We start from the raw sequence: 22,271 nt of genomic DNA, 5'->3' as shown, positions 1-22,271 counted from the left end.
TAAGAGTATACAAAGCGATCTTGTTACAATGTATGCAATAAGTCGAATAAGTGACATTACATTCAAGAACATAAAACAAGGATCAATATTTAAAGTTAGTGATCCATCACAGTCACAACAAAGCATTCAAGAAAAAATTCGAGTATTTAGGGGGGAAAGGAAGGGGTAGGGGAAGGCAAGGTAGAGGGAGGGTTGAGGAAACCATCCTATTATAAGCGGTGTGATTCAAATTGACAAAGTTATAGAAAATAGGAACAACAGAGGAGATTAATCAGATTCCGGGACTCATCAAGAATCCAACAAAGTACGGTATTCAGAAGAATCCGCAAAGTGGTGCCAGCATGCCCATTTATCTCGGAAATTCCTAGAAGAATCTCTAGAATGGGATATCAATTCCTCCATATATGCAATGTGATCCACTTTGCGTATCCACTCTGAAATTTTTGGAGGGGTTACTTGCGACCATTTAACCGGAATACACAGCTTTGCTCTATTTTACGTTTTGAGCAGGTTGAAAACAAGTTCAATCAACCTGCGAGGACTTAGAGCTTCTTTATTGCAATAATAGCTTGGTTTTGATCAATGGTAGGCTTTACTTTAAGGATTAGTATTTTGTATTAAACATGTCAGGGGTTGTAAAACTTGGTAAACAAAGGGCCAGTTCAGCATCTGCCAGCCTGTTTAGGGGTGCTGAACTGCCCAGTGGGAGTAAAAAATTCCCCAGTATCAGTGGTTGTTGGGTTTTAAAAAAAAATGCCCCAGCATTAGTCAATAATAAGGAGCAAACAATTTGACTGCATTGGTCAGTGGGAGAAAAAAAATACTGCCCTGGCAGGAATAGTGCCCCATCATTGATGCCAATGGAAGGAATAATGCCAAAATCATTAATGCCATTTGAAGGAATAGTGCCATATTGTTGTCAGTGGGAATCCGTGTCCCATTGTTGGATTTGGTGAAATAATGTCCTGTCAGTGGGAATAGGAAAGCTCACATCAGCACTGGTGTTCAATGGTCTCTTACCTTTGCTTATGTTCCATGTACCATGCTACTCCTCTACTGTGCATGTTTGTCATGAAGGAAGTCAGTCCACTCCACAGTGCTGGCTAAGGTACGTTGTTGGGTGCTAGAATATTCTCTTTCCCAGCACTCACTGCCACTTTAAATACAGTGGTTTGGCATGTAATGAGCAATTCCTGAGTTGCATTGGCCAGTAAACAGCAAGCGGCAGGCCATAAGCAGTGGGACGCTACAGTTTTAAGGACCTCTGATATTGATATTGATATATATATATATATATATATATATATAAGGCCTGGAACATCTATATATTTTTTTATTTTGTACAAACCTCTCCTTTAGAGTTTTATATTTATTTTATTTCAGCTTTCTTTCACATATTTTCTCCTGTACAGAATTATAAATTACAGGAAGAGCAAAAGTATTGCACCTGGATGTATAAAGCTTGTGGTTGTGATTAGTGTGGTTATCTTAACAGTATTCCTGTCTGTGGTTTTATTAGTCCATCAAGTTAAAATCAGAATAGTGGTTTTACTGTTCACCAATTAGATTAACTTTACTACTAAAAAGAGATAGGCGTTTGGAAATATTGTATGCATATTAAACAAGGACTGGCATTTATTCAAAGTGTATCTAAACCAAAAAACAAAAACATATTGCAGATTACCAGTTCATAGATGTGGTAGCTGCATTATTTATTTATTTTTTCAGGCTACATAAAAAAAATACAGCAAGTACAAAAAATAACTTGACTTTTGTAAGAAATTCTGTCTCTTTGTCACTTTCTGTGAACTGAAAAGACAGCATAAACAGTGTAAACTATTATTCCCATTAATCCACCATGTGATGGAGATCAGACACTTTTGTCCAGCCAGTTTGACAACCATGGCTTGTTCTTTATTTACCACAGAGTAGTGACGACTTGAAGGGGGAGAAAGTCTGTTACTCAAGTGAAGATTAGGGGAAAAAAAAGTCTGGAAAAAAAGAAAATGAATGGCTTTTGCTATTGCTTACTTATTTGTATAGTTGCAATTTTCAGCCATATCATCCTGTTCTTGCCTTGCTAACTAGTCAGATTACCGCAACAAACTGTGCTATAACATGCATGTCTTGGTGCATTGTGGTGCCATTCCAAATTCACATAGCCAACACACTTGCTTTGTAGTGTGCAATGATACATGTCAACACACTACCCAACATTGCAGTTTCCCTTGTGCCAGGGTTGCATTGGCAGCTCATTAAAAATGAATGGACTGCCATAACTGGTGTGATCCTGTTTGAACAATGCAGGAGAATTTACAGTGGTTATATTTTATTTACATGTTCTAAAAAAAATGTTGGTTCAACTGCTCAAGTACTGCTGGCACTGTTATGGTATGTCCAAATACCTGCTACTTTGTTGGACAGCTTGGTCATATAAATGTGGAGAAAAATAAATAAATCTTCCAAATACTGCCAACACATAAAACTGCATACAGTTATGAGAAAAACATAGTGTTCCCTGAAAGCAAATTTAGGACTATAAAAAAATAGACCTCACTTTGCAGAGAAAGAGCCTGCACATCAGGTTTTACTTTTTGGTATACCCTGGGGACCCCAAAAAACAGGAGTCTCTCATATGTCTGTAGCTTCTGTGTTGGCTAGCTTTGCCCAACATTTTCTGTGCCTTACGATTAATAGTGAGGCTCCCCATAAGAGTGATAGCGAGAGCAGAAAGTGAGAGGAGCTGGGCAGAATTGGCATTTGAGTGGGTCTTTGTGTGCATTTGTTCACTTCATTTTAAAGCCGGATACAAACGGACAGAATGTCGAGAGACATTTGCCGGTTCTAGAAAAAAAAAAAAACAGCCGACATTCTGCCTATGAGTATGTCAGTCTGTCTGATGGAAGCCGGCCATGCATGTTGGGAATCCAGCAACTGACCGTCTCCCAAACAGCTCTCTCAGCCAATGGCAGAGAGCGCCGATCGGAGTGTTCTGTTCCCCCTGCACACAACAGCTCGGCTGGGGAAATTGCTGTACTAACCGTACCTAGTTAGTACAGTGTCTCCGACCGAAGCTGTCCGTTTTTCTTTCGTACAACCCAACTGTTGGTGTGTACCCGGCTTAATGGGCTGCGGGGCCTTTAATCGGAAACTCAGACCTGGTATTTATGTGGAATTTTATTAAAGTATTGTAAAGTACTTATTAAAGTACAATTAAAAGCAAAAAGATTTTTTTAGCTTTGGATAGAGTGGAGAGGGGTCTAGAACACCTTTTAAGTGCACATGTCCTGGGATCCTGGCTCGCATTAAAGTAGTAATGCTGCCCTAACTAAGTGATTTGGTAACTCAATTTTCACTTGTTTTTTGTACACCTGTGTGTTTACAACCTTACTTCTACCGTCATATGCTGTGACCCTCTCACTTTACGGGACTGCTGGTCCTGGGATCCGTATCCTATTACCATAAATTTACCCCTTTGGGCAACTAGGTCTGTCTCAGGCTTGCTTCATTGTGAGCTTCTGATCTGTCGGCCACTGTGGATCTTGCTGGAGAACTCGGATGCTGTGCCCATAGATTGTCTCCTGACGAAGCGATAAATAGATCGCGAAACTAGTCGAGACCTAAGACTGTCTGTCTCATGGCGCTTTTGGCCCACCTGAACTCCCCCCTCTTCTCTGAAGGGATTGCACATTGGGTGACCTAATCGCCATACATGTATTGTATTTTAAATGTACTGTTTGAATTTGAATTCCTCCTGTGTGATGTATACTATGTTAATACATTTTTTCTAAATCATATATTTGTATTACTCTGGTTGAATACAACCATCTTACCCTGTACCGGGATAGTCCTCCCCACCCATTCTTCCTTTGTGTCGGAATTCCGTTCAAGCTGTCTTGCATACAAACTGTCAGACTAAATTCCGACCGTCCAAAACGTGGTGATGTAAAACACTACGACGAGCCGAGAAAAACGAAGTTCAATGCTTCCGAGCATGCGTCGACTTAATTCTGAGAATGTGTGGATTTTTCTGACGGAATTCCACACAGACGATTGGAATTTCCCATCAGATTTTTTTCCATCGGAAGAATTTAAAACATGTTCTATTTTTTGACTCCGATGGAAAAAAAGTCAGATGGGGCCCACACACGATCGGAATTTCTGATAAAACAAGTCCATCAGACTTTTTTCATTGGAAAATCCGATTGTGTGTGCGTGGCATAATGGAGGGGTACACTAGTTCTGGTGACCCTGAAGAGACAACCAGAGATTCCCTCACTTTAAAGGTATTTCCTCTCTCTGCCTGTTTTGGTTATGGCACAGAAATTGAGGGGAAATCTCCTCTCCTTTACTCGTATCAAAAAAAAAAATTGCTTTTAGTTCTACTTAAAGCATAACTACAGGTTCACGTTACACTTTAAATATTTATATATCTATATGTGTCTGTACATTTAGTAGTTATATTGTATTTGAGTTACATTGAGAAATTGAATTGATCAATGATGCTTTCACCCATCATTCTGAAGGCTATGGACATCATATTGTAGTTTTCGACCAACTCTGCAGAGCACATTACCAGTATTTTGTGGGTTGATATAATAGCCTTAGAATGACATTGCAGTGCAAATGTAAACTTGCACGACAGCCTAACATTCTTTCAAATGACTGTTCAACCTCTTCAAAGCTCAGCATTAATTCATTAAAGTTGAAATGGAAGATTCTTCAGTGGGCAAATTCTTTACAATCTGATTGAGGCTGTTATATTTTATAGGAGCAATTTTTCAAAGCTCTACTGACAGCACTCGAAGTTATTAAATTGCTGAATCAAAAGATGGACCTGCAATCACATTTATGAACTGTGATGGAATAGCTGGGGCTGCACGAAGCCGAGGTTAAGATGTTTGAGTAGTTAAGCTTCATCACACCTCTCAGTGACAGCAGTATTTACCCTTGTAGTTTACTTTAATGGCCTGGCAGTGGCTTAACTCATCTTTGGATTCAAATAGATTAAGTAAGCTGTTCAGAATGAGATAATTATTAGAGCTCCAATATCTGCAGTAGATACCTCTGCACCCAGGAGATACAGGATATGCCATTTTGCCTTTCAGGTTACAAGGTGATTTTTAACTTGCTGATAGAGAATTGCACTACATTGAAAATATGGTTTTGAATAGGAATGGTTAAGGCAGAGCACCTTCTATCATACATTTAAATGGATGAAATAACTTTTCTCTGTGATACTAATGCACAATATTTGTTGTGCCCTATAAATTTCCTGAATCCTGAAGCAAAGTAACATCTCAGAAAATGGGAGCAGGGAATTATTAACCTTCACATTATGGAGATGTGATTCACTGGGAGAGAAAACATGGAGATGTTTCATTGGTGTCACTGACTATTCTTAAATATGTTCAAAGTATGAAAGAAACTGTTCTTCTATCAATGTGCCTTCTGCTTGGCAAGTAGTGCTAGTGACTAATCAAAAAAAGATTTATTTCTAATGAATACTTTGAAGTGTATCCCATTATAAGCATGTTCCTATTTGATACATATTTTCAAAGATTTGTCAGTGGTTATGGAAGCATACTCACGGTATTTCTGGATAGCTGTGGCACTTATACTTTAGCGTAATTACAGACAAGATTTTTTTTAAGGGTGGTTGAAATGCATTTAGGGTTGGAGTCCAATTAGGTTAACTTTTAAGAGTTAACTAATTATTATTAGGTTAGATGTAGGAACGGTGAGACCTAATTGAAGAGATACCGTTGGCTGCTTGTGGCCAGTTGGTATCAATAATCATAGGTCAAGGAAGGGGGGGGGGGGAGAAGGGGGATTTTTGTTGGGACTTTCACGGCACTGATAGGAGACCAGATTGATATAAAATAACAATATTTATTTACATAAAACAATTACAATATAAAAAAATTTAGGGACAGACCCCACAAATCAAATCAGATAATAGAACCATCTCTGTGGGTGGAGCCAGTGACCTCGACCGGTTTCGCGGTTGTACCGCTTCTTCAGGAGGGTCTAAAAGATATTTGTAGAATATATAATAAACAACAAGCAAAAATTACATAATGTATAAGCAAGTCATTTAGAAAAGACAACAGTGTATTAGTTCAGGGAGCAAAACTAACCTAGGTGAGTTTCGCTCCCTGAACTAATACACTGCTGTCTTTTCTAAATGACTTGCTTATACATTATGTAATTTTTGCTTGTTGTTTATTATATATTCTACAAATATCTGACGTCACCGTCGTGAGCATTGGCTTGTTCCGGGTTAATTTCAAGCATGCGCACTGGGATACCCCCACGTACAGCGCATGCGCAGTTAAAAAAAGCGTTGTTTACGTTGGGTCACGACGTATTAACATAAAACACGCCTCCATTACATCCATTTGAATTATGCGCCCTTACGCTGCCAAAGATGCACTACGCCGCCGTAACTTACGCCGCAAATTCTTTGTGGATTCAAAATAAAAAAAATAAGTTGCGGCGGGGTAGTGTATCTTAGATACGCTGCGCCCGGCGGAAGATTACGCGCAGGTACGTGGATCTGCCCCACTATATTACAATACAGTTCCAAGCATACAAATTAATTACATTCATCCTGCAGTATGATGTCTAACGTGTTGTGCAAAGTACCAATACCCTGAAACCTCACGTCATGCATGACGCCGCATTACCCTGAAAGCATTACCTAAAAAACACATCACTAGATGCAAGTCATATACTGTTTCTGTCAAATTGCATTTCAATGGGCAACTGAAGTGATGGGGGGGGGGGGTGGGGGTAGGGGAGAGAAAAAAGAGTTCACAGGCCCAAAGCTTTTTCAAACTGCCAAAGGATACACAGGGGGAGGGGGGAATATTCAGACCTCGTCTTTCTCAAAGTCCATCAAATCATAGTCTCTGAGCAGACTGTAAACCAGTCTGTGACAGTCCTCGATGGACATCCTCTCTTATGATGGTTAAAAGCAAGCTCTCTCAAGACCGTTGCATCTTATTGTTGCAAAACACATAATTTCACCATAAAGCGGCCACGACTAGGTGCTCCTAGTAAGATTTTTGACAGATGAGTGAAAATAATTATGAGAAGAGTTGTCCAAGAGCCAAGGGCCACATGTAGAGCGCTTCAGACCTGAAATTAGCAGGTACAATTGTTTCAATGAAAACAATAAGTAATGGACTCTTCCACCATGGCCTATATGCGCACTGACCACACAAGACTTCATTGCTGAATAAAAAGCATGTTGAAGCTTGTTTAACGTTTGCTGCACAACTTTTAGACAAGCCTGTGAAATACTGGGAGAATAGGGTCTGGTCAGATGAGACCAAAATTGAACTCTTTGGAGGCCATAATACACACCATGGTTGGAGGTCAAATGGCACATCACCCCCAAAAAACTATACCAACAGTAAAGTTTAAAGGTGGGAACATCATGGTGTTGAACAGTTTTTTCAACATATGGTACTGGCAAACATCATTTTATTGAAGGAAGGATAAATAGAAAAATTCAGTCTTCATAAAAGTCTGCTGCCATCTACCATGATGATGAAGAGGAAACCAGGTGGACTTTTTAGCAAGACAATGATCCCAAACACAAAGCCAAAGCCCAGAGGCGATTAAGTTTGCATGTGCTGCGCTATATAAGTTTTCATTCATTCAAAGCCAAGGAAAACTCAATTGGTTTAAAAAAAAGAAAATAAATAAAAGAAAATCCAATAAAAAAATCTATGGAAAAAGAGTTCATAAAAGAGGCCCACAGAACCTTTAAGATTTGAAGGCTGTTCGTGTGGCAGAATGGGCCAAAATCACACCTGAGCAATGCATGCGACTAGCTTCTCCATACAGGAGGAATCTTGAAGCTGGCATTTTGAATGAAGTATTAAATACATTTCAGTTAGCGTGTTCAATAATTTTTCCTGTGTCATTTCATTTGTGTATGTGTGTGTGTATATATATATATATATATATATATATATATATATATATATATATATATATATATATATATATATATATATATATATATATAAAAAAAAATTACCCAAAGTGTGTGTGTATATATATATATATACAATATGATTTTTTATTTATTTTTTTTGCATATTTCTCACACTTCAATGAATCAGGTCATCAAAATATAACACAAAGATAACCCAAGTAAATCCAAGATGCAGTTTTTGAATTATTATTTATTTTATTAATGGAAAAAAAGCATGCCCCCTCCCATGCTGAATCATGAATTATTTAAAAAGTTATTTAAATTTCACTTGCCACACCCAGGCCTGATTACTGTCAGATCTGTTGAATCAAGAAATTACATAAATGGAACTGTCTGATAAAGTGAAGCTAGCTAACCGATCACAAAAAGCCACACATCATGCCACAATCTAAAAAAAACTCAAGAACAGATTAGAAACAAAGTAATGTACGTGTATCAATCTAGGAAGGGTATCAAAGCAATTTCTAAGGCTTTGGAACTCCAGTGAACCACAGGGAGAGCCATTGTCCATTATCCACAAATGGAGATAAAGAAAACTAGGATTGGGACTTTAAATGAGGCATATGAAAAGCATACACCTCCATCCCTGTTGGTTAAACGAGAGAAAGGAGTTTTTGGGACAAATGGAGATAACGTGGAACAGTGGTAAACCTCCAAGGGGTTTCCGACCTACAAAAATTGCTTCAAGAGCATGACGACGGCTCTCCCTGGAGGTCATAAAAGAACCCAGAGCAACATCTAAAGAACTGCAGGCCTCTTGCTTCAGGTAAGATCAGTGTTCGTGATTCAACAAAAAGAAAGAGACTGGGAAAAAATGGTATTCATGGGAGAGTTCGAAGTCCAAAGCCACTGCCGACCAAAAATAATACAAAGGCTCATCTCACATTCACCACAAAACATCTTGATTATCCCCAAGACTTTTAGGCAAATATTCTGTGGACTGATGAGACAAAAAGGTTACTTTTTGGAAGGTGTGTGTCCCATTACATCTGGCATAAAGTGATTACAGCATTTGATAAAAAAAGATTATCAGGCCAACAATCAGACATAGCGTGATGGTCTGGGGATGCTTTGCCGCTTCAGGACCTGGAGGACTTACCATAATTTATGGAACCTTGAATTCTGAGCTCTACCAGAAAATACTAAATGAGAATGTCCGGCCATCTGTTTGTCACCTCAAGCTTAAGTGCACCTGGAATATGCAGCAGGACAATGATCCAAAACACAACAATAAGTCCACCTCGAAATGGTTCAAACAAAGCAAAATGCAGGTTTTGGACTGGCCTAGTCAAAGCCCAGACTTCAATTGAGATGCTGTACAGGCCGGTCATGCTGGAAAAACCTCCAATGTGGCTGAATTAAAACAATTCTGCAAAGAAGAGTGGGCCAAAATTGATCCACAGCAATGTGAAAGACTTATTGGCAGTTATCGTAAATGCTTGATTCCAGTTGCCGCCAAGGGTGGCACACCCGGTTATTGGGTTTAGGGGCAATTACTTCTTAACATAAAGCCAATTTAAAACTGCATTTTGTATTTACTCTGGCTATCTTTGTGCAATAATAAATTTTTTTGATGATCTGAGTCATTTAAGTGTGACAAATATGCAAAAAAAAAAAAATCAGAAAGGGGCAAATACTTTTTCACAGCGTTATGTTTGTATATAAATATTTTTTTTATTATTATTATTATTCATATATATAATATACAGGGAGTCCCCGACTAACGAACGCCCAAGTTACGAACTTCTAGTTACGAATCGGGCGCTGCAGGGACCCTCTGCCATTTTTCACGGACCGTCTGCTGCTCTGCACATGCGCGGCCAGACAGAGCCTCGGGAAATGTCCGTAATTGCCGGTCTGCGAATGCGCGCAAGACTTACGAACATTTCCAAGCTACACACAGGAGGAAAGTCCCTAACAGGGTTCGTAACCCGGGGACCCCCTGTGTGTATGTGTGTGTGTGTATATGTGTATATATATTTTATTATTATTTATTCTTATGAGAGAAACATGTAAGCATATTCAGGATGGCTGTGCAAAGAGCAGTGATGTAGAACCTCTATGACAGTAATAAACCCAAAAGCCTAATTGGTTACTATACACATGATCATTGCCTTGCTTATGTTTAAAAGTTAAACGTGGTATTTAAAGCAACCCAAAAATAATGCCTGCTGAGAAACCACTTGTTTCCTATTTCTGGCTGTGTGATCGGTTTATTCCCTTTTCACCCTTGTAATATTTCTCACCTCTCGCCTGCTTCAACACAGGACACAAATTGCCAGTGGAAAATACTGATACCAAAGTGTGTGCTGCTGCAGCAAACTCTGCCAAAAATTCATTCAACGGTATTGTGCCAGCTAAATTGTCTAATATTACCTCACACTATTTAACACCTTAAAAATTTGTCTTCTCCCCTATCTTTTGCCATGACAGCCACTTGAAAGATAGAAATGAACAAAATGCGTTTATAACATCTGTTTTGATACCTTTACCAGTTCAAATTAATGTGAAATGTACTGGAGATGTGTTTACTTACTATATAAATGTTATCCGTACCTCCGATTAAGAGATGCTGAAGCAAGATTTGAAAGTAAATTTGTTGTATATAATTTAAAAGGAATAGAGTTGCAGGACTGATCTTTTCTATTGTTCCAATGCCCTAAAACTTTGACTGTTAGGATCCAATTGTAGCCACAGACAACACAAAGTAATAATTCAGCTGTATACACTGTGGCGGTATAAGTAGGGACTAATGGCCTAGGAAATAAAGTAATTGCAGTATCGAACATACTCTTGCCGCTTTTGGGCCTTAATGTGGGCTGATTCTACATTGTCAACACTATGTCCATATTAAGTACACAATGTCATGCATCTTCTTTATGTCAGTTGTGTTATATTTGGGTTGATTGATTTTTGATGCATACATTTTGCAGTCATTGTTGGCACGAATCCGGTCTGTTTTTGTATAATGTACAGTATATGTGGTTGGCTATGTTCTTCTGGGCTATATGTAATAAATAAAAGTTTTTTTCCTTGGATAAAAAAAAAAACACAACATACTCTTGACAGTTTTCCTGGTTGTCTGCACACTGCAAAGTGAAAATTATTTGCTTCTTTAGTAACTCCCAATTTTCTCTTTGCCTTGGAAAAGAGGTAAAGCTGTGCTGAATTTTCATTTGCAAGCAAAAAAATGTATTTATTTAAAAATGTTTACATTTATCTTGCATGTGATTGTGTATCTTTGCAAAGTGATTTTCACATTAACTAAGGTACATAAAACACCCTTGTAAAGTGAAAATTTGCTTTACAAGGTGAACAGGCTGTGCTCCTTTCAACTATTCAAGCCACACTGTTGTTGATTTACTAAAACTGGAGAGTGCAAAATCTGGCACAGCTCAGCAAAGAAATCCAATCAGTTTCCAGGTTTCCAGTTAGAATCTGATTGGCTATCATGCACAGTTGCACCAGATTTTGCAATCTCCAGTTTTAGTAAATCAACCCCGCTGTGTACTTAAAGGGGTTGTAAAGGCAAATGTTTTTTCACTTTAATGCATCCTATGCATTAAGGTGAAAAAACATCCGAAGGTACCGCCGCCCCCCCCCCCCCCCGAACCCCCGTTTTACTTACCTGACCCCTCGAAAGTCCCGCAAGCAACGCGCCGGGGGGCGGGCCGAGTGATACAGTCGGCGGCTATGCCCGCCGCTGTATCACAGGAGCGGGCTCACAAAAGCTTTCCAAGCCGAGCCGAGACAGCCGCCGAGGGACCCCAGAAGGGTTAGGGGACACTGTGCAAAAACGGGCTGCACAGTGGAGGTAAGTATAACATGTTTGTTATTTAAAAAAAGTTTGCCTTTAGTGTTCCTTTAATGCATAACTGCACTTTCAGTGCACATTCTATGTCTGTCCTGAACCCTGCAGGCTGCACAGAAATCAAAAGGTCTGTATATCTTAGTTTGTCCACCATGGCATGCAACCTCCCAATTTCTGTTTACTTCCTTCTGTGGTGCTAAAAAAACCTTCTCCTTGCTACTAGAGGACACTGTTGGGAGGTGGGCTTTGTACTTCTAGATTTTTAAAACTGACCATCTCCCATTAACTTCCTCTAATGGCAGAAAGGAATGCCTTTTTTAACAGTACAGCAGGATGAAAACAAGATGCGAAACAGTAGGACTTGTTGAAAGGAACATCCTTATCTTATCTGCTAGTACATAGTCCCCATTTTTCGTTTTCAGTCAGTAAAAATAACAGGTAAAAATTCTTATTTGAAAGAATACTCTAAACTATTGCTTTGACAGCCGAGAAGTGCCATTAAAATGCCCAGAGTTCTGAAACTAAAGCTTTTCCTCGGCTCAGAAACTTGAACTACCTATTCTCTTACAAAAATAAATAAATCCATGCTAATAAAAGAGAAATCTGCTGTTTTGTAGCCTGTGATTCTCTCAGTCTTTGTCTTATTTTAATTTAGTCTTGTATTAGGTGCTATAATTTTCTTATAGACATACAGGTGCATCTCAAATAATTTCAATATCATCGAAAAGTTTATTTCAGTAATTAAATTCAAAAAGTGAAACTCCTATAGATTTATTACACACAGAGTGATATGTTTATTTCTTAAAATTTTGATTAATATTGCTTACAGCTAGTGAAAACCCCAAATTCTTGACAATATCCCACAGATTCTCGATGGGGTTTAGGTCAGGCGAGTTTGCTGGCCAATCAAGCACAGTGATACCATGGTACTAGTTATTGGTACTTTTGGCAGTGTAGGCAGGTGCCAAGTCCTGCTGGAAAATTAAATCAGCATCTCCATAAAGCTGGTCAGCAGAGGGAAGCATGAAGTGCTCCAGAATTTTCTGGTAGAGGACTGCACTGACTTTGGACTTGCTAAAACACAGTGGACCAACACTAGCAGATGACATGGCTCCCCAAATTATCACTGACTGTGGAAAGTTCACAATGGACCTCATGCAACTTGGATTCTGTGCCTATCCACTCTTCCTCCATACTCTGGGACCTTGATTTCCAAATGAATAGAAAAAAATGTACTATCATTCCTAAAATAGGACTTTGGACCACTGAGCAACAGTCCAGTCCTTTCTCCTTAGCCCAGGTAAGACACTTTTGACATGGTCTCTGGTTCAGGAGTGGCTTGACACAAGGAATGCAACAGTTGTAGCCTATGTCCTGGATACATCTGTGTGTGGTGGCTCTTGAAGCACTGACAACAGTCGTAGTCCACTCCTTGTGAATCTCTCCCAAATTCTTGAATGGTCTTTGCTTCACAATCCTCTCAAGGCTGTTGTTATCCATGTTACTTGTGCACCTTTTTCTACCACACTTTTACCTTCCACTCAACTCACTCGTTATGCTTGGATACAGAACTCTGGGAACAGCCAGCTTCTTTAGCAATGACCTTTTGTGACTTATCCTCCTCCTGGAGGGTGTCAATGACTGTCTTCTGGACAGATGTCAAGTCAGCAGTCTTTCCCATGATTGTGTAACTTGCTGAACCAGACTGAGGCCATTAAAAGGCTCGGGAAACCTTTACAGGTGTTTTGAGTTAATAAGCTGTTTAGAGTGTGACACCTTTTCACAATATTCTAATATTCTGAGATACTGAATTTTGGGTTTTCACTAGCCATAAGCATCAAAATTAAACAAATTCTTGAAATATATCACTCTGTGTGTAATGAATCTATATAATATGAGTTTCACTTTTTTAAATTAATTACTGAAATAAATAAACATTTTGATGATATTCTAATTTTACAATTGGGTTTTTGTTTTACATGTAAGGACTCACACGTGTATAAAAATGCATATGTTTATTGGTGCAAAGCCTATATATTCTGTATATGTTATTGGTGTTACTAGAACATTGTTTAGCACAGGTTGTACCTATCCAAAGTGTACCCAGAGATCACTGGCGCAACTTATGCCGCGTACACACGATCGGTCAATCCGATGAGAACGATCTGACCAAACCGACCGTGTGTGGGCCCCATCGGTTATTTATCCATCAGTTAATACATTTGAAATTTGTTTTAAAATTAACCGATGGATACCTAACCGATAGAAAAAAAAACGGTTGTTTGTAGGCACGTCCATCGGTTAAAAATTCACCCATGCTCAGAATCAAGTCGACGCATGCTTGGAAGCATTGAACTTCGGGTTTTTTTCAGCATGTTGTTGTGTTTTACATCACCGCGCTCTGACACGATCGTTTTTTTTTAACTGATGGTGTGTAGGCACGACTGACCATCTGTCAGCTTCATCGGTTAACTGATGAAAATCCATCAGACCGTTCTCATCGGATTGACCGATCATGTGTACAGGGCATTAGAGTCAGCAATTTCTTTAGATGTCTGACAAAATATTGCCCATACCAAGTATTTAAATTCTCCTTCTGTTCATGTTTAGTTTTCCTTTGCACTGAGAAAAACTGAAAGGGATAATTTGATTGCTATGGAAAAAAATGCATACTATACACTACAAAATAAACTCCTGTTTCTGGATGAGTGAAAACTCTCATCATAAGCACTTGAGCACAGTGTTAAATAAATATCTTTAGCTTATTTCCTTAAATAATTATAACATTCTACACAAAACACTTGTGATTAGGGATACAATTGTTTTACAATTTACCAATTTCTAACTTTTATCTTTTAGGTATTGTTTCGAAATCATTTGAATGTCGACTTAAAGGACTAGGTGCAAACTTTGTGGAAACGAATAGTCGATTCACTGCATCTACTCCACCAGAGCCTTTACCAGCCAAAGAAAACACCCGAAGCAGCAAAAAGCCAAGCCAACCGACTGAACATGTTCAGCGGGTTATTATAATTCAAGGATTTTCTGAGGAGTATGATGGAAATATCACAATCAATTCTTCTGTTGAGGAAACTGCAGCAGCTACTCTTCAGACATTGGCTATGGCAAGTCAAGTGGCAAGAGTTGTGCACATTACTGAGGATGGCCAGGTAATTGCCACTGATCAAACCACACACATGGGAAGTATTATTCCAGGAGACATTCTTAGCGAGCAGCTGTCTGAAGGAGCCACTCAGGTTGTGGTAGTTGAAGCCCCAATGGAAGAGACAGATGTAGCTGAATCTGTTGCTATAGAGACTGTAACAGACTCCAGTGGCAATGTAGTACAGCAAGTAATGACCCAGGGTATTTTGGATGTATCACAGACTGTTCATACTTCTGAGTCATCTTCTGCCCTAGACGCTCTTCTGTGTGCTGTAACAGAACTGGGAAACGTTGGAGAAGGAAGCAGGCTACACAACACAGAAAATTCTGTAATAGAGGGGTCATTGGTAAGGATGACAAGTGAACAGACATGTGTTGAGTCTAGTGAAGGGGAGATTCAGATGTTTGAGGAGGTAGATGAAGGTCAGCAGGAAATTGATTCCATAGGAATTGTCAGGCAAGTCATGCATTCGTCAGGCTATATCACTTCCCAGGATCCTGCATTCAAGAACATGGTCCAAGGGGTCCTGCAGTTTGCAGTGTGTGATTCAGCTGCTGCTGATCAGCTGATTAAAGAAGGAATTACGCAAGTCATTCTGAATGATGAAGGCACTGTGCACATGGTCTCCGCAGATGGTCCTCGCATCATTATGCACAACACTGAGAGCCATACAATAAATCTACCAGAACAACAGATGAGATTAGTTAATTGTGAAGATGGGGAAATATCAGAGATTATTGTCACTGAAGAGTTGGCTAGAGCCATGGTCCAAAATGTCACTGGTAACTTTCAGGAAGGCACAACACATTATATTGTAACTGAAATTCCACAATCAGAGAAAGAGTCTAATATATATTCACATACAGTAATAACAAACAAAGACTCAAGTGACATTTTACATGCAGAAACTGTTGAGGATGGACAGGTGCCTGTAGAGGACTCCTCGCAAGAGGTCAGCAGCATGGTAGTTTATGCAGAGTGCAGCTCTGAAGACTCAAATGCCAAACCTCATATGGAGCAATGAAGATTTTCAAACCATCAGTAAAGAATCGGAAAATAGTAAACGAAAATGAGACTATATTTTTTCACAAAAAAAGATTTTTACAAAATCAATGTATATTTTTAATCCATCCATTGTGACAAATATGTCAAATTAAATTGTTAATGGGGAAAAAAAAGTGTTATATGAACTCTTCACAGAAAGAATTGCTAGCTGATAAGTAATCCGATAATAGCTGAGTAATTACATTGTTAAGCAGTGCTATATCACTGCCAGGGGCTACTTTACATTACTACCATGCATTATTCTTACATTATCATTTAAAGTTGTGAAACCTCTGTCATCTTTTAATACAACAGCATTTTGAGGGCTGTTTCTGGGCTTTGAGCTTTGCTTTCATGTGCTTTTCTATATATAACATCAGAGCTTTTATCGATACTTGTTCTTATTGGAACAAATTATAGAGACTTCAGGAGCCCGACACTTCACAGAACTAGCTTTACATAGATTTGGGGGATGACATTTGAAGTACTGCACCTCCCCCCAATCATATCCTTGGGGGGGGGGGGGGGGGTAGCTGTGCAGGTGCAGCACTGATTAACCAATAGCTGCAAAAAGCTCAATTCACTAAGCTAAAGCTAGCACTCGCCACAACAATCATTATTTTTAGCAAAGAGCCAATGAGAGCTAAAAATAAAAGCCACATGGTAGAATTTAAGTCATTATGGCAAATATCTTGTACAATATAACTTACTGAATTGAGAGTCATGTATCAAATTAAGAGCCTGTGTTCACCTTTATTAGTCATTCAAACATTGGCTTTCACTTTATAACCTGGTTAGTAAGAATGGCAGCAGGATTTTGGATAGAATGAGATTGTTGTTTGTTTTCCAAATAAAACCAGCTGGACATAACAATAGACGTCGGAGTGGTTCTTTGGACTCCTTATTTGCTAAAACCAATGCAAGTAATATGGAAAAAGTGCAAGCTTAATAAAGATAGTCCTACATTAAGGGACACAGAGGGGAGGTCAAGTATATTGGATTATGTAGAGGCCTTCAGGAGATCGGACATTGGTAAACAGAGCTGTAAGACAGCCTAATATAACCCATCCCAGCATGTCTCGGTTGTTTGCTATTGTTTTAGGAGAATAGTCATTTTTTACATTTTTAGATAAGATTCTTTAATTGCTGCAGAGCCACTAAGGGTTCTTTTGCTGCTTTCCAAATTGGCCAACTCTTGGAATAGCTGTACCATACCCCACTGAGAGGAAGACTTGAGCTCAGCCTGTATTGTATCCTTGTGCTGGGCTCTGCTAAAGGGGCTCTCCTAAACTCCCTTGGTAGTAAGGTATAAGTTGGCCGCAGAGTGCTTCACAGGTCCAGGGTTAGTGGTGTACCTACTGGTCAAAGCCTCTCCTGTAGACCCATTGGAGGTTATGCCTGCTGGAGGGGCAAAGTCATTTTTCACATGAACTAGCCCATGCAGACATGGGACTACAGTAGTTTAAAATACACTGTGCCTTTTATAAAACTTCTTTTTATAGCAATTTCCATACCTTTAGGTATTTTCTGTCACCTATGAAATACTCCCAATTTGTACATTCCTACACCCTGGCTTATTTCTAGGACATGGCAGCTGTTGAGTCGCTTGCCCCCGAGCACTGTAAGAGTGAGTATGCAGCAAGGACTTTCCAGTCTCCATCTTGATTCTCACACCGCTTTAGCCCCTTTCCATCTCATACTGTGGGCTACAACAACATAGCCACTTGGCCTCCATCTTTGAAAAGAGCTAATGAAATTATCAATTTAGTTGTCTTCAAGGAAGAAGGCTCAGTTACCATTTTGTGTAGCCCATGTCCTTGGAATGTAAACATTGGGTATGTTTTGGTAAGGCTTTATGGTTGGGGTGCCAAGCTTATGAATCATGAAGTGGGCTTGCTGCTGCAATGCTGGGGGGCGGGGGACGAGTCCCCCTACAACTGCCTTGTCCTGGAAATGGAAAAGAATGTAGGAATGTAAACATTGGAAGTATTTCATGGGTGACAGAAAATACCTACATTTATGGCACTCGCATTAAACTATATTTTTTACAAATGACACTGCGTTTTTTAAACTATTAGCATCCTTTTAAATCCATGGGCCTATTTATGTAGAAGGTGTGGACTTAGCCTTTAACCCCTTCAGGGCTGGCTGTATTCTCCTTATCCAGGGAGGAATTTTAGCAGCTATGTCTAAGGTCTTGAGAAAAGGTTCAGCCATATTAGCCAAACATGCATCCACACCTTATCCCTCTAGAATCCACCTCTGATTTTCATTTTTCCACCTCTTGAACCTATCAGGGATATTCCTCTGCCTACTGCCTTCCTTGTGGGCATCACCTCTGTGAGGAGAGTTTCTGAGCTGGTGACATTATCTTGTAAGCAACACCCTTTTGTGTGCTATACATAAATAAGGTTGTCTTGAGGTCTAAATCCCCTTTTGTTCCAAAAGGGGTTTCTTGCTTTCCCTTTAAACAGGACATTGTTCTCCCAACTTAAAGTCCACTCCACAGCATCCCAAGGAGATTTCTCTCCACTTTCTGGTTATGTTATGTGCTGTCCGAGTCTACTTCTCTGCTACAGCTTCTTTTAGACAGACTGACACTGTCTTTTTTGAGGGTCCATGCAGGAGACAACCCATCTCTTGTTTTACTAGCAGCAGGTGGATTCATAAGCTCATCATTCTGGTCAGTGAAATTAAGAACAGGGTCCCACCTAACCCTTTCAAAGCATAGTCCACTAGATCAGTTAGTGCTTTCTGGGCTTTTCAGCATCAGACATCTTTTTCTCAGATTTGCAAAGCTTCCACCAGATATTCTGTTCGCACATTCTTCAGCCTGCTCTGTAAACTCTTTTAACCTGTTGTTTATGTGGGCCTGTTCGCAGTTGTTGGATGTATTGTCCACCCCTCAGTTGGACTGCTTTTGGACATCCCAATGTACTTGATTACATTTACAGGTAAGACCGAAATCCAAATTAGCAGGAAGTTCTTATTGGCATTAAATATATTAATCTGAAAGATCTTCTGTCTTTGTTCTGTGTTGTGTTATAGTTATAAGCCTCCTCTAAAGTCTCCTCTACATTTTTGGAACATATGTCATCTCACATTTTTATTTTATGTTTGTCAGCCCCTGAAAAATATTAATTACAATATTGTAGCCTGGGTTTCAGTAAGATTCCCTTACTCCATTTCAAATATTTCATTAATAAGGAAATATTTTATAAGGTCTGCTACAGTTGTTGAAAGGGGTAACTAAACTGAACAAAATCACCAACCTCCTTTTTTTATTTTTTTTTGGACCATTTTTTTTTGTTGGAAATAGTGGGCTGGGCTGATGCTTAAAGCCTAACTACAGCCAAAACATTTGTTTTTTTGATAGAGTCTTTAGTCTGTGACCGACCCTATTAGAGACATCTTTCATCACTTCCTGTTTCAGCAGGAACTGATGGGAAATATCTCCAGTGGGGGACATGTACAGCAACTAAATACTCCTCTTTGGTAAAAAAAAAAAAACTGTCGGGTTATCATTACCATTGGTGACTTTCTGCCCTAACTGCTCCTTTATATCCTGTTCTGCTGTCACAGGCTCCTAGAGGGACAGAACGTGAGGTGAAAAATGAACAACAGGGTTACGGACAACAAAAAGAACGTCACAGAAATATTTAGTCATTCCAAGTCTCTGTAGTAACTGCCTAATAGTGAAGGACTTTGTCTTATGTCCTGACGTTCCCTTAGTGAAAGTTTGCACATTTGTAGTCTGGGTATACTGACCTACAGCTGTGAGCTGTTCAATATTAAAGGGATCTGCCCTAAAAAAATATAATTGAAACCAAAATACACTCAGTGGGATAGGCAGAGATTCCTGACCAATATCCATTTGCTGTAAATTAACCTGATCCATGCCAGATTTCAGACCCAAGGGATTATTTCCTATCTTTTTTTCATTGGTATTCATGGCTAGAAACCGTAATAGTATAAAGTCACTGCTCCTTTAAAATAGTGTTTGTTATATAGACCTCTGGTTATATGTCAGATGTGTCACATTAGGACAAGCAGCTATGTCCCTGCAGCCGCCGCATCCTAAATAGACTTCAATAGGCTGCCTGGAAGATGTTGCACCATAAGGTGTCTTCTGACCATCCATCACATTCATTTACACTTTAGGCCATCGTGTTACTCATTGGTGAGCTTCAAAAAAAGCTGCTTGAAGATTGCTAGATGCTTTGTAAGTTCTTGATGAATATGATGGTCTTTAGATCTAAAGTGAACCTGTGCCCAGACTATGAAAACTAACTTATTTACGTATTACAAACAAGAAGTAAAATCAACCTTCGTTCATCTCTGTATCTATGAGAATTGTGCAAAATTTTAATTTTCAAAGTTCAGAGCATATGTATTGTAGCGTTTGCATTTTCTTTGGCAGGTTGCCAGCTCTCTAATGTAAAAAACAAAACAAAAAAAAACAGCAACCCACTTCACACCACCTCCCAGCAAGCTTTAATGCCTAGGAGGTGAGGCAGCTTTTCTATCACATGACCACTGTGGTTGGCACTCACAGTGGTCACATGATCAGGAGCTATTCCGCTGGCTCCGATCAGTAGCCATAATCTAGAGCATTCAGTGACAGCTTGGTCAGTGTGTTGTGAGTGCACTCGCAGCACACAAGGGATGTACTAAGCTTTTTCAAGCTGCAGTGTGCAAGAGGCCTTAGAATATTAAAGAATACTCAGTGTGTATTGAAGTGTGTGGGGTTCTAAGGTGGGAGAAAAAAAGATTTGCAAACATATGTTTCTGGCACCTTTTAAGTATCCTAATTTTGCAACAAGAATATTCTAAATGTTGCTGCAAGAATAAAGATGTAATTATTAATAGAATTGGTTAAGAAACAAAAAAACTAAATGGCAATAGCCATTGATCCAATATGTGATATTGTTATTACATGTGCTAGATGTATTTGGTTTTTCAATATGATGATATTGTTTGAACCCAACATTGTAATAATGGGCAGAATCAATGGGGCTTGGTAAAGAAGCAAAACATATTTTTTTTTTTTTTTACATGGACAAAACCAAAAAAAAAAATCTGCCTGGTTTCTAGAACCATCTCCGCCTTTGGTTCAGAAGTCCTTAACCAGCCCCATTGTGAGTTGGTTGGAGTTTTGTTGATTGCTCTTAGCTGTATGTTTTAGTTGATAATATAACCTGCTGGTAGCATTATAAATCACTCTAGCTTTTTATATAGTTATTCAACTTGCAAAAGCTGTTTAAATGCTCTGAAGGTCTTTAAGGATTGTAAAATGCTGTTATAGAATGTTTTTTTCACTTCTGTATATTTCCAAATAAAAACCATATTAAATAAACTTGTGTTTATTTTTTTACACTGTTTAAAGCACCTATCTTTACCTGTATTCTATAGTCTGCTCATTCCTGTTAGCCATGACATTTTTTTCCATCCAAGGACATAAAAAGGATTTCCCAAAACATTAAAGCATTCTTAACACACTACTAATGTTTTACAAGTACCAGAAATCTGATGCAAAATGTGTTTTCTCATCATTTCGGCCCAGCAGTATACAGTTTTCCTACCAATATGTTAATCTGTCAGATAAAGAAGGGTTCAGTTAAGCAGTATTTACATCTGAACTGACCACATTGGAAAACCTGAGTGCAATTTCAATAAATACCATTCAGGGGCACATTTGTACAATGCAGGGCTATGCACACTGCTGCCCAGTTATAAAATGTGATCTGTGGCATGGAGCCTGCGATTCTTTGCTAACCAGCCAATTATTCTGTGTGTTTTGTGTAGTGTTTCAAGGTGCCTGCTTTAGGAAATGTACTATTTTAAATATTAACAGTCCTTAAAAAAAAAAAAAAAAAAAAGTTGTTGGGTTATATGTACATATCTTACTAGCTCCCCAAATGAGAAACTGTAAATTAATAATGTGAACAGATGTTGCCTAGATGTGTTTTTTTTAAAGCCCAACCAACCCCATGTAAAACTTTGTCCTGGAAGGTTTGAGAGCAGTTAATACTTTTTTTTTTTTAACCCTGTGTTTATCCTAATTTCAAAAATTACTGAGGAGTGGTCTGAGATGCTTCTTGGTTCATATTCTACCACTCCCACCTCACCCAGGGCCTCTTCATTGGAAAGTACAATATCTATCCTGGACAAAGTCGCGTGTGCCCTCGAGTGGCAGGAGAATTGTTTTTCCCCCGGGCGCCTCCCCCTCCACACGTCCA

General features: G+C 39.1%; 1 protein-coding gene across 1 annotated transcript in view; it reads left to right on the top strand.

Annotated features, from left to right (window-relative positions):
* Positions 1–21,388, top strand: part of ZNF407 (zinc finger protein 407) — a 651,163-nt gene extending 629,775 nt beyond the window's left edge. Inside the window, exon 10 of the mRNA XM_040353884.1 lies at positions 14,682–21,388. Within this exon, the coding sequence (XP_040209818.1) occupies positions 14,682–16,012 (1,331 nt within the window). The 3' untranslated portion in view covers positions 16,013–21,388. The remainder of the gene's footprint in view (positions 1–14,681) is intronic.
* Positions 21,389–22,271: the final 883 nt, after the last annotated feature.

This window comes from Rana temporaria, chromosome 5 (genome assembly GCF_905171775.1).
Source record: "Rana temporaria chromosome 5, aRanTem1.1, whole genome shotgun sequence".
Lineage (NCBI taxonomy): Eukaryota > Metazoa > Chordata > Amphibia > Anura > Ranidae > Rana > Rana temporaria.
The sequence above is the reverse complement of the archived record's forward strand: the minus strand, read 5'-3'. Positions and strand labels throughout refer to the sequence as shown.